Source organism: Notolepis coatsorum (assembly GCF_963971535.1).
Source record: "Notolepis coatsorum genome assembly, chromosome: 5".
NCBI lineage: Eukaryota > Metazoa > Chordata > Actinopteri > Aulopiformes > Paralepididae > Notolepis > Notolepis coatsorum.
In genome coordinates, this window is record NC_140169.1 from 188,615,860 (window position 1) to 188,628,359 (window position 12,500).

At 43.3% G+C, this 12,500-nt stretch overlaps 1 protein-coding gene across 1 annotated transcript in view; it reads left to right on the forward strand.

The window, feature by feature from the left end:
- The window catches only part of LOC311228488 (LIM domain only protein 7-like), a gene marked incomplete at its 5' end in the record, with an annotated part of 60,196 nt that overhangs the window by 3,549 nt on the left and 44,147 nt on the right, over nt 1–12,500 (forward strand). Inside the window, 2 exons of the mRNA XM_084314391.1 lie at nt 249–363; nt 12,037–12,194. Coding sequence (XP_084170517.1) covers nt 249–363; nt 12,037–12,194 — 273 coding nt within the window. The remainder of the gene's footprint in view (nt 1–248; nt 364–12,036; nt 12,195–12,500) is intronic.

Genomic DNA, 12,500 nt, shown 5'->3' on the forward strand with positions numbered 1-12,500 from the left:
CCATTGTTCTACAACTTTATTTGACATACTGGTGAGAAGTGAGGACTGCATACTGTGTGGAGTGCAGTGGAATCGTATTTATTTTTCAGCTTTTAAAAAACAATCTGAAGATGAAAAAAACAAAAACATTTTGCATCCCCTCTCACACCTGACAGCGACGGTGCCTCTCCTGACGTTTTCACGCGTTTTAAACGTCCTCTTGTTCCGTCTGTCTGCTCTCCTCTCATCTCAACCCTCCGTATCTATAGGAGCAAATCGATGAGTGACATCCAGGCCGACCCGGCGCTCCAGCGGCAGGCGCGCTTCCAGGAGCTGCAGAAGCACCGCGAGGAGGCCAAGGAGAGCGAGGACCAGTGGCAGGATGTGAGTAGCACCCCTCTGACGCACCTGCACATGGTACACTCCGTTAGATCCCTGTCCTGCACATGGTACGCTCCGTTAGATCCCTGTTGTCCCTGTCCTGCACATGGTACGCTCCGTTAGATCCCTGTTGTCCCTGTCCTGCACATGGTACGCTCCGTTAGATCCCTGTTGTCCCTGTCCTGCACATGGTACGCTCCGTTAGATCCCTGTTGTCCCTGTCCTGCACATGGTACGCTCCGTTAGATCCCTGTTGTTCCTGTCCTGCACATGGTACACTCCGTTAGATCCCTGTTGTCCCTGTCCTGCACATGGTACGCTCCGTTAGATCCCTGTTGTCCCTGTCCTGCACATGGTACGCTCCGTTAGATCCCTGTTGTCCCTGTCCTGCACATGGTACGCTCTGTTAGATCCCTGTTGTCCCTGTCCTGCACATGGTACGCTCCGTTAGATCCCTGTTGTCCCTGTCCTGCACATGGTACGCTCCGTTAGATCCCTGTTGTCCCTGTCCTGCACATGGTACGCTCCGTTAGATCCCTGTTGTCCCTGTCCTGCACATGGTACGCTCCGTTAGATCCCTGTTGTCCCTGTCCTGCACATGGTACGCTCTGTTAGATCCCTGTTGTCCCTGTCCTGCACATGGTACGCTCTGTTAGATCCCTGTTGTCCCTGTCCTGCACATGGTACGCTCTGTTAGATCCCTGTTGTCCCTGTCCTGCACATGGTACGCTCCGTTAGATCCCTGTTGTCCCTGTCCTGCACATGGTACGGTCCGTTAGATCCCTGTTGTCCCTGTCCTGCACATGGTACGCTCTGTTAGATCCCTGTTGTCCCTGTCCTGCACATGGTACGCTCCGTTAGATCCCTGTTGTCCCTGTCCTGCACATGGTACGCTCCGTTAGATCCCTGTTGTCCCTGTCCTGCACATGGTATGCTCTGTTAGATCCCTGTTGTCCCTGTCCTGCACATGGTATGCTCTGTTAGATCCCTGTTGTCCCTGTCCTGCACATGGTACGCTCCGTTAGATCCCTGTTGTCCCTGTCCTGCACATGGTACGCTCTGTTAGATCCCTGTTGTCCCTGTCCTGCACATGGTACGCTCTGTTAGATCCCTGTCCTGCACATGGTGTTGTCCAGTGCAGGAAGCTATTAAAGGTGCTATATTCCACAATATCTGGGATTTTGAACATTGACACTTTGGGTGCCGGCCAAAAATCCGGAAAATGACTGTGGGTTGCCAGGATTCCTGGACGATTCTAGCATATCTCATGATCTTAGCGGAGCTATTTCTATATTTTATATTATAACTATGGGGAAATGGTTGGGCTCATTTGAAGACGACAAGTTGATGTACACAATGCAAAAAACCATTTGTTTCTGCATGTCTTCGTTCGTTCACAATTACAAGTTAAAAAACGTCAACACAAGGTAAAAGTGGAGGTGAATTATTTAGAACAGAAGTTACAGGCACTTTTATGAAAGGTGTGCCGGCGGGGTGATAATAGGTACTGAACGTGTTATAAAGCAATTTAGACTGGGATGGATGGATGGATGGATGGTTTGATTGATTGATTGTTTGACAGATTGTTTTATTGGTTTGATTGATAGAATGTTTTATTGTTTTGTTGATAGTTTGATTCATAGATTGATTTGTTTGATTGATTGATTACTTTGTTGGTCATTTGATTGATAGAATGTTTGATTGTTTTGTTGATAGTTTGCTTGATAGAATGTTTGATTGTTTTGTTGATAGTTTGCTTGATAGAATGTTTGATTGTTTTGTTGATAGTTTGATTCATAGATTGATTTGTTTGATTGATTGATTACTTTGTTGGTCATTTGATTGATAGAATGTTTGATTGTTTTGTTGATAGTTTGATTCATAGATTGATTTGTTTGATTGATTGATTACTTTGTTGGTCATTTGATTGATAGAATGTTTGATTGTTTTGTTGGTAATTTGCTTGATAGAATGTTTTATTGTTTTGTTGATAGTTTGATTCATAGATTGATTGGTTTGATTGATTGATTACTTTGTTGGTCATTTGATTGATAGAATGTTTGATTGTTTTGTTGATAGTTTGATTCATAGATTGATTTGTTTGATTGATTGATTACTTTGTTGGTCATTTGATTGATAGAATGTTTGATTGTTTTGTTGATAGTTTGCTTGATAGAATGTTTGATTGTTTTGTTGATAGTTTGATTCATAGATTGATTGGTTTGATTGATTGATTACTTTGTTGGTCATTTGATTGATAGAATGTTTGATTGTTTTGTTGATAGTTTGATTCATAGATTGATTGGTTTGATTGATTGATTACTTTGTTGGTCATTTGATTGATAGAATGTTTGATTGTTTTGTTGATAGTTTGATTCATAGATTGATTTGTTTGATTGATTGATTACTTTGTTGGTCATTTGATTGATAGAATGTTTGATTGTTTTGTTGATAGTTTGCTTGATAGAATGTTTGATTGTTTTGTTGATAGTTAGATTGATTGGTTTGATTGATTGATTACTTTGTTGGTCATTTGATTGATAGAATGTTTGATTGTTTTGTTGATAGTTTGATTCATAGATTGATTTGTTTGATTGATTTATTACTTTGTTGGTCATTTGATTGATAGAATGTTTGATTGTTTTGTTGGTAATTTGCTTGATAGAATGTTTTATTGTTTTGTTGATAGTTTGATTCATAGATTGATTGGTTTGATTGATTGATTACTTTGTTGGTCATTTGATTGATAGAATGTTTGATTGTTTTGTTGATAGTTTGATTCATAGATTGATTTGTTTGATTGATTGATTACTTTGTTGGTCATTTGCTTGATAGAATGTTTGATTGTTTTGTTGATAGTTTGATTCATAGATTGATTTGTTTGATTGATTGATTACTTTGTTGGTCATTTGATTGATAGAATGTTTGATTGTTTTGTTGATAGTTTGATTCATAGATTGATTTGTTTGATTGATTGATTACTTTGTTGGTCATTTGATTGATATGCCTGGCGCTAATGAACAAGTAAGTTATAACTACTGGTGTAGGTCCAGACAACATTATTATAAAATACAGAATACTTTACAATGCAAAAAACTTGAAACTTTGATGCCATGAACATTTTTATTGTAAAATATGTTCAATAAACTGGGTGACAAGTCATCAGTACCAACCATTGTTGCTGTGCATTATATGCTGGTAACATTCACAGTATAGGATTATGGTAATTTACCAAGACAATACCTTATAAAAAGTGAACACTGGAGGATAATCAACCATTGTTTCAGTGCATTTAGGAGTTTGTTGGTAACATTCACAGTATAGGATTATGGTAATTTACCAATACAATACCTTATAAAAAGTGAACACTGGAGGATAATCAACCATTGTTTCAGTGCATTTAGGAGTTTGTTGGTAACATTCACAGTATAGGATTATGGTAATTTACCAAGACAATACCTTATAAAAAGTGAACACTGTGATGATAACCAACCATTGTTTCAGTGCATTTAGGAGTTTGTTGGTAACATTCACAGTATAGGATTATGGTAATTTACCAAGACAATACCTTATAAAAAGTGAACACTGGAGGATAATCAACCATTGTTTCAGTGCATTTAGGAGTTTGTTGGTAACATTCACAGTATAGGATTATGGTAATTTACCAAGACAATACCTTATAAAAAGTGAACACTGGAGGATAATCAACCATTGTTTCAGTGCATTTAGGAGTTTGTTGGTAACATTCACAGTATAGGATTATGGTAATTTACCAATACAATACCTTATAAAAAGTGAACACTGGAGGATAATCAACCATTGTTTCAGTGCATTTAGGAGTTTGTTGGTAACATTCACAGTATAGGATTATGGTAATTTACCAAGACAATACCTTATAAAAAGTGAACACTGGCTGATGATAACCAACCATTGTGTCAGTGCATTTAGGAGTTTGTTGGTAACATTCACAGTATAGGATTATGGTAATTTACCAAGACAATACCTTATAAAAAGTGAACACTGGAGGATAACCAACCATTGTTTCAGTGCATTTAGAAGTTTGCTGGTAACATTCACGTCACATGAACTACAGGGCATATCTTACTTGGTCTCTCGCATCGATGACTGCATTGTCCATTGATAAATGGATGAAGCGCCAGATGATCTGTGGACCAAAAAATATCCAATACATGCTTCCAAAGTATATAAATAATAGGCCAATGGACTACATTAGAAAAGTGTGGTATGTTACCTACAGTATATACTTTTATAAACTGGGTGACTGTCAGCAACCATTGGTTCTGTGCAAACGGTAAAAATGAGGGGGGAAAAAGATAAATAAAAAAAAAACTATATACACACACAATGCAAATTATGAATGGAGTCGATACAGCTAGATCGCTAACATAACGTCTCATCTGCAAGTGGTCCAAACATGCCTATGCAATATCGACAACCGTGGCCCAAATACATGTGTTCAACGCATTTGTCTTGTACAGAAAACAGTGCAACTACCCATACACTATACTATACTATACTATACTACAATATACTATACTATACTATACTACACTATACTATACTACACTCAGCTAGCTATACTATGTACCGGTACACATGGTTCTGTCTGTATCACACAATGATGGATTATTTAGAAGTAATCTGTACTTCTGTGTGCCGGATTATTTAGAAGTAGTCTGTACTTCTGTATGACAACTAATAAAGAAACTATTTAGAGAAATCCCTCTTTGTGTGGTACAGAGCGAAGCATTTGTCACGATGCACGGGGACTTTGCACGATGTGCAAAAATATCTGGTCTCACTCCTGATGCCACGCCTACTGCAGACACGACATTTCCTACACAGTAGCTTTTTCTTCGGGGTGGCTTTGTATGCAACCATTACATGCTTCACAAAGCCACCCACTAATCTGCTCTGCGGGTCCCCCAGTGGGGCCCTAGGGTCGACACGCCCCACCTGCTCAGCCCCTGCCTCCTCCTCATCCCCACCCCCTGCCTCCTCCCCTGCCTCCTCCCCTGCCTCCTCCCCTGCCTCCGCCTCCGCCTCCATCTCCGCTGTCACCCCAGGAATCTTCTTCTCCTTACCATCTGTGTAGGTCCGCGCCACAGCCCTGGTGAACCGGAAGAGGTTGGAGTAATGCCCTTGTGGGTGCTTTTTTTTGTACAAGACAAAAGCGTTGAACATACATATTTGGATCAGATACATCACAAACTTTTTGGTCCACTTTCCAGTCTTACGTGTAACCGGATAGTACGATATATTCTGATCCAGCTGATCGACGCCGTTCATGAATTTATTGTACTCCATGATTGATGATGGCTTGAGCATCTCCACCCTCAGCGCTTTGCCCTTCTTCTGCTTCTGCCACACCATCGCCTTTTCCATGGTGTCCTCGTGGTAGCTGCTGATGGTCTTCACGATTCTTTTATCGCGCCATGCCACGATCATGACCTCCTTGTTGTTGACCGCAATGCGCTCCCCCACACCGATGTCACATTTGGTCATGTTCTTGATGATGGCTGGCTCGCCCCGGTGCTTCCTGAGGGTACCACAGACGTCGGTCCTCAACTGTCGGAGCCTGGCGGACATACGTACCGAGTTGTAGAAGTTGTCCATAAAGAGCGTATAGCCGGCCCCAGACAGACGTCCAAGCAGACCGACGACCGTGTCCCCCAGGAGCGAGCCTTCCCGACAATATGGCTTAAATGAAAAGCAATATCCTGTGCGAGATTCGCACAGGAAGTAAGACTTGATACCATAGCGGGTGGGCTTGTTTGGGTTGTAGACCCGGAAGGTCAGGCGGCCTCGCCATGCCATCACCCCCTCGTCAATGGCGAGCTCGCGTTCAGGCTGGTACAGCTCCTTGCACCTCGCGTTTACATGGTCGACTACAGGGCGTACTTTGCACAATTTGTCTCTAACCTCCAGGGAAGTATTGTCCGCAAAGTGGAGGAATCGCCAGATCAATTGAAACCTGTTGCGTGGCATGGTCTCAGAGTAGTATGGTGTGCACATCATGTCGTCAGTGGTCCACATCTGGTCCACACGAGGCTTCCGCAGGACACTGCTAAGGAAATTGAGTCCAAGGAACTTCTTCAGCTCCTTCAATGTGAGGGGCTTCCAAAGCAGTGCCCTGCTACTGGTTAGCATGGGGTCCAGCCGGGCAATGGACTGCTCAGCGTAGAGGTTGGACTGGGCAACAATGGAGTTCAGAAAAGCATCCGTCAGGAACAGATCCATCCATTTCGCAGGCCGGTACGATTTGAGTGCCTTGGCGTCCTGGAGCAACCCCGGTTGGGCTGTGAAGGGGATCCTGTGAGGCACCCAGCCCTCACGAGACCAGGCATTCTCTTCTTCCTGGCGGATCGCAGCCCTGCTCTTCGCTCCTCCGCGTCGCACGCCACGACCTGTCAATTATACAAATATACTATAACACCCCTACTGTAGACATTCATATGCCACGTAGTTACAAACTGTGTGAGTGAATGAGTGAGTGTGTGTGGGGTTCAGATGTCAGAGCTGGACGTGGTGTGGGGGTCAGAGGTCAGAGCTGGAAGTGGTGTGCAGAGTGAGGCCAACTTACCTCTCTTAGATGTGCGTTTCCGCCCTGCAACGGGTTCCGGCATGTCCAGACTAGCATCCAGTTCTAGAATCACATGATGTAATACATTACACTAGGGCAACGTATTGTCATTGTATTTACCACCATCACCACCAGACCAGGCCCTGCAGACCCTCTCTAACCCCCCCCCCCCCCCTCTTGTCCCAGCTCCCTGCGTCCCAATTACCTGCAGGAGTAGAATGTGATCCCATGTCGTTGCCAGTCTCAGCGTCACTATCGGCAGGGTCTGCGCCAGAATCTGAATTGGATTAAATTCATTCAGTAAGTAAGTCTCACAAAACACAATAGTAATACATTTACACATACATAAATGTAGTTAGTACATACCCAAGCATGTTGGTGTATTGGCCCCGGATTCGGTTTCGGAGCCTGTGTGAACACAAAATAAATCAGCGGCCATTGTACATCAAAGCATGTACATGTGTGTGTGTTGTAATCAATGGAATTTTACATATGATACACAACCATGCATTTAAATATAGGCCTCGCCATGTGCCCATGCCATTGTGTATGTGTGTGCTGTAATCAATGGAATTTGCATATAGAGGCCTCACCATGTACTGCGAAGTTCAAAGGTGTTGGAGAGGATGGATGTGTGTGTGTGTGTAGATGCCTCACCCCATGCCTTTTGATCTTGTGTGTGTGTGTGTGTACACACACTGCACACACACACACACACACACACACATACACACACACATCAAATGGCATGGGGTGAGGCATCTACACACACACACACATCCATGTAACTAAATGTAGTGGCCTGTACATGCCTACTATATCCTATATCGTTCAACTATCGATTTGAACATGCACAAAACAATATTCACATTGCAACATGATACCAATTACCACGTCGACCACCACCACGTCGTATCATGCCCAGCATGCAACTATTATCACTTACATGATAGCTACACACTTCAAAGAGCCACTTCAAAGGGCGTGCACATGCACACACACACACACGCACACAAGACCATTACAACCTAACGTGTAGCACATGGTGGCGTGGCCTGTACATGCCTACTATATCCTATATCATTCAACTATCGATTTGAACATGCACAAAACAATATTCACATTGCAACATGATACCAATTACCACGTCGACCACCACCACGTCGTATCATGCCCAGCATGCAACTATTATCACTTACATGATAGCTACACACTTCAAAGAGCCACTTCAAAGGGCGTGCACATGCACACACACACACACACGCACACAAGACCATTACAACCTAACGTGTAGCACATGGTGGCGTGGCCTGTACATGCCTACTATATCCTATATCATTCAACTATCGATTTGAACATGCACAAAACAATATTCACATTGCATTAGTAAACATGACGTACCGTTGCCCCGTCGACCACCACCGCGTCCGACTCCCACGTCTGAATCGTGCGATGAATCAGACTCATACCTCCGACCCAAGCCGAGATCATCGTCAGATGATTCCGGAGCTAGAATATAATAAATGCATATCAGCGTTAGGTTTGGCAAACTAACGTTACATAGTCACAGAATAAGCGGTAGGTAAATCATCAAATACACGTTTCACACACACACACAATCACATGCATATCGGCGTTGGTTTGTCGAACTAACGTTACATAGTCACAGTATGTAAATCATCAAATACACGTTTCACACACACACACAATCACATGCATATCGGCGTTGGTTTGTCGAACTAACGTTACATAGTCACAGTATGTAAATCATCAAATACACGTTTCACACACACACACAATCACATGCATATCGGCGTTGGTTTGTCGAACTAACGTTACATAGTCACAGTATGTAAATCATCAAATACACGTTTCACACACACACATATATATATATATATTAAGGCTGTCAAATATATCGCGTTAATATCGCGTTAACTCCCGATTATATTAATGCCACTAATTTTTTTAACTCAAGATTAACTAAAAACATTTTTTTTTTTTTTTTTTTTTTTTTTTACTAGACTTCACTCAGGTGTATTATTGATGCTCTCATTGATACTATGTTTGTTTCTGAAGTGTGTGTGTGTGTGTGTGTGTGTGTGTGTGTGTGTGTGTGTGTGTGTGTGTGTGTGTGTGTGTGTGTGTGTGTGTGTGTGTGTGTGTGAGATATAGAGAGAGAGGGGGGTGAGAGAGATGAGGAAGGGGCAAAAGAGAAAAAGAGCTGGGAGAGTGTGTGTGTGAGGGAGAGAGGGGGGTGTGTGATTAATCAGCCCTTGTGTGTGTGAATGTAACAAGTTCCTAACGTTTTCTTTCCCCTATTATTTCATGCACACTTTATTCATTGTTTTAAATTATTATTTTCTTTTAAGTTATTTTGTGCATCACTCTGTTTTGAATTTGATGCAAATTTGCAATGCATGAGGGTCATCCTTTTGTGTTAAATGGCTGCACAAAGCAAGCATTTGTTGACTCGCATGTTGATAAGAGTATTAAAACTTGGAACTTGAAAAAGATCTGTTTAAGGTAAAAAAATTATTAAAAATAAAAATGCGATTAATTTGCTATTAATCGCGAGTTAACTATGGACAATCATGCGATTAATCGAGTTAAATATTTTAATCGTTTGACAGCACTAATATATATATATATATAAGACCGTGTAATTACCTGGTGGTTCCCAATCGGCGCTCCCATCAGATTCGTGGGCGGTCGAATCGCTGTCCCCTGACTCGCATGAAGAAGCTATGACCACAGCGACAGCCTTCCTCTTCCTCGAACTGCGTCGGGTAGAGCCGCTCCCGGTCCCGGGGCGAGACGCGTTACTGGGCCCAGCAACGGTCTCACGGCTCTCTCCGATCGGAGCTACCAAAGACGTTGGTGCTGCTGCTGCTTGAACAACCGCGGGGCCAAACGCCAGCTTCGTCTGAACAAAGCGACCCGCCGCCGGATTGTCCCCTCGCTTTCCTACACTACGTCTCTTCATACTGATCTAATAATCTAAATGAAACTACTAACTGATCAAACTACTATTACTACTACTGAAATATACTACCTAGACTACACACTAATCCCTCGAATAGTACTACTCCTTAGCACGACTAAGTACTTTCTAAAGCACAGCTGAAACCTTACAATTAGTCTGATACTACCACTATACTGTATAACACTATAAATATAGACTATAGGCTGATCTCAATTCAAATATCTCTCTCAATCTCTCTCTCTCTCTCTATCGCTCTATCTATCTCTCTCTCTCTCTCTCCTCCAAAACCTCGTCGATTCTGGGATCGCGCTAACGTTTTATACCTGTGGTTACATTGGCCAGGTATGCTGGCCAATCAAATGCCAGATTCATTGTGGGGTACAATATTCCCCCTATTGTGATAGTGTTAGAAAATAGGGGGACACTGCCACCTAGTGAAATTTGAGAGGAAATGCAGTTTCCGGTTAAAATTTTCTTCCAAAAGCTCGGCGGTGAAGTTCAGACGGGCAAAATCGAAAAAAGATGTAAACAGATCAAAGACGCTGTACAGCGTCCTCGGCACCTTGAGCATGGCCGGGAAAGACGTTGTAAATCGTTTCTAGGCACCCAAAGTGTTAATATAGCAACAAACAACTATTTTCTATGTAAAGATATAGTGGAGTTAGTAATGGTGTCCTGAGCAGAGAATGAAGTCACACCTCCCCTGTGTCTGTTGTAATCTGAGCTTCTCTTTGTTTTGGTAGCCGCACCGCCCATGCGTGCATGTTATGTACATGTTATGTATGTTGTGCATGTTATGTACATGTTATGTATGTTGTGCATGTTATGTACATGTTATGTATGTTGTGCATGTTATTGATCCTCTCCTTACTTCCCATCTCCCCCCATGGAATTCACCTGCTTGGATAAACGAGCTGCTAGCTGAGAGTTTTACGTGTGACAAATAGGGTATTAAATTAGCAGGATCTTGATTCATATTTTATTTCATTTTGACGGTTTGATCTGAACTTAGTTTGACGGTCCTATGCAAGCACACCATTGTTTTGGTCTAGGATGCTCGTGCTCTAGTGACATCTAGTGGCTGCATCTGGAATATATAGCACCTTTAAGAGGGGTTTATGACATTAGTGGTGGTATTATAGCGAGGTGAAAAAGGACAGGTGCCAGTGCGAGCCTGTGGCCACAAAGAGAAAGGAGAGCTCCTCAGTCAGAGACACAGACAGAAGGCAGAGAGGGAGACAGACACACTGATTGGAGCAGTACTCTGCCCTCTGGCCACGGACTGTCCTCATTCTAAACCAGCTGCAGCGGTGAAACGTCGACCGCGCGAAGCACTCCGAAATATTGGATAACGACGGTGTGATGTAATGCCCAGGGTGGAGATGGTTTCACTTGGGGGAAAAGTTTTAATTGGAGTGAAAGTATCAGGGAATGATACGTTGATTTGATTAGCGGTTTCATTTGTGATCATTTGGTGCAACTTTTGCATGAATTACACGAACTCCTTAAGGATGCTGCTGCTCCAGTTTTGAATGGGCACATCTCTCTATGACTTGTTCCACTCACATCCCTCTGCAACACGCTCTCCTCATTTTGAGCCCCTTTTTTTCAGGTAGATTCACCTATAAGCATGTTATCCACCGATAGTTGCCGGGAGGGTGGGCGTGTCCCGTCAGCGGCGTGATAGTATAGTGTCACCGTGAAATAATGGCGTGTCTTAAAGCGGCATGTAGGTCAAACACAGTCCCTGGGTCCTCGGGGGACATGAGCCGGGAGGAGCCTAATGCACACAAATAGAGCACCTTCAAATCTAGCCCTCTCTCTCTCTCTCTCTCTCTCTCTCTCTCTCTCTCTCTCTCTCTCTCTCTCTCTCTCTCTCTCTCTCTCTCTCTCTCCCTCTCTCCCTCTCTCCCTCTCTCCTCTTCTCTCTTCCTTTCTCAACTTCACTTCCCTTCAAACTTTTAACCGTTCACCATCACACACAGATGCGTTTGATTTTTGGACCGGCTGGGTCGAGTTACGTGTTGTTTCCTTGACGACACACCTGTGGGGCTCCTCAGCTGACCCAGGACCTGTTTCTCCGCAGGACCTGACCAAATGGAAGAGCCGCCGTAGGAGCGTCAACTCTGACATCGTGAAGAAGAAGGAGGAGCGGGAGGAGATCGAGCACATCACCACGTGCACCAGTGGCTCCAGCAGCGGCTCCAGGAGGTCCAAGACCTTCAAGGAGATGCAAGAGGAGCGGTAAGGAAGGACTTCTAAAGCTTTTTAAGTAAAAAAGTATTTTACAGAGATAAGTGACAGTTGACCCTATTCACACCACCACAGCTGCTCTCGTGCCGTGTTGTGCTCAGGTTGGGATTCGTGGGGAACAGGGTGGAAATTTAAATCCCAACCTGAGCATGATATGAGAGCAAGATGGCCGCCGTGTGAATAATAATGGTCCATCGGAGGGATGAGAGAAATTGCACTGGTTCCAATTTCTGTCCTATTCGATGTGAGATGCGATACAAGATGAAGCGGCTTGTTAAGATGGAGATTTCTCACACA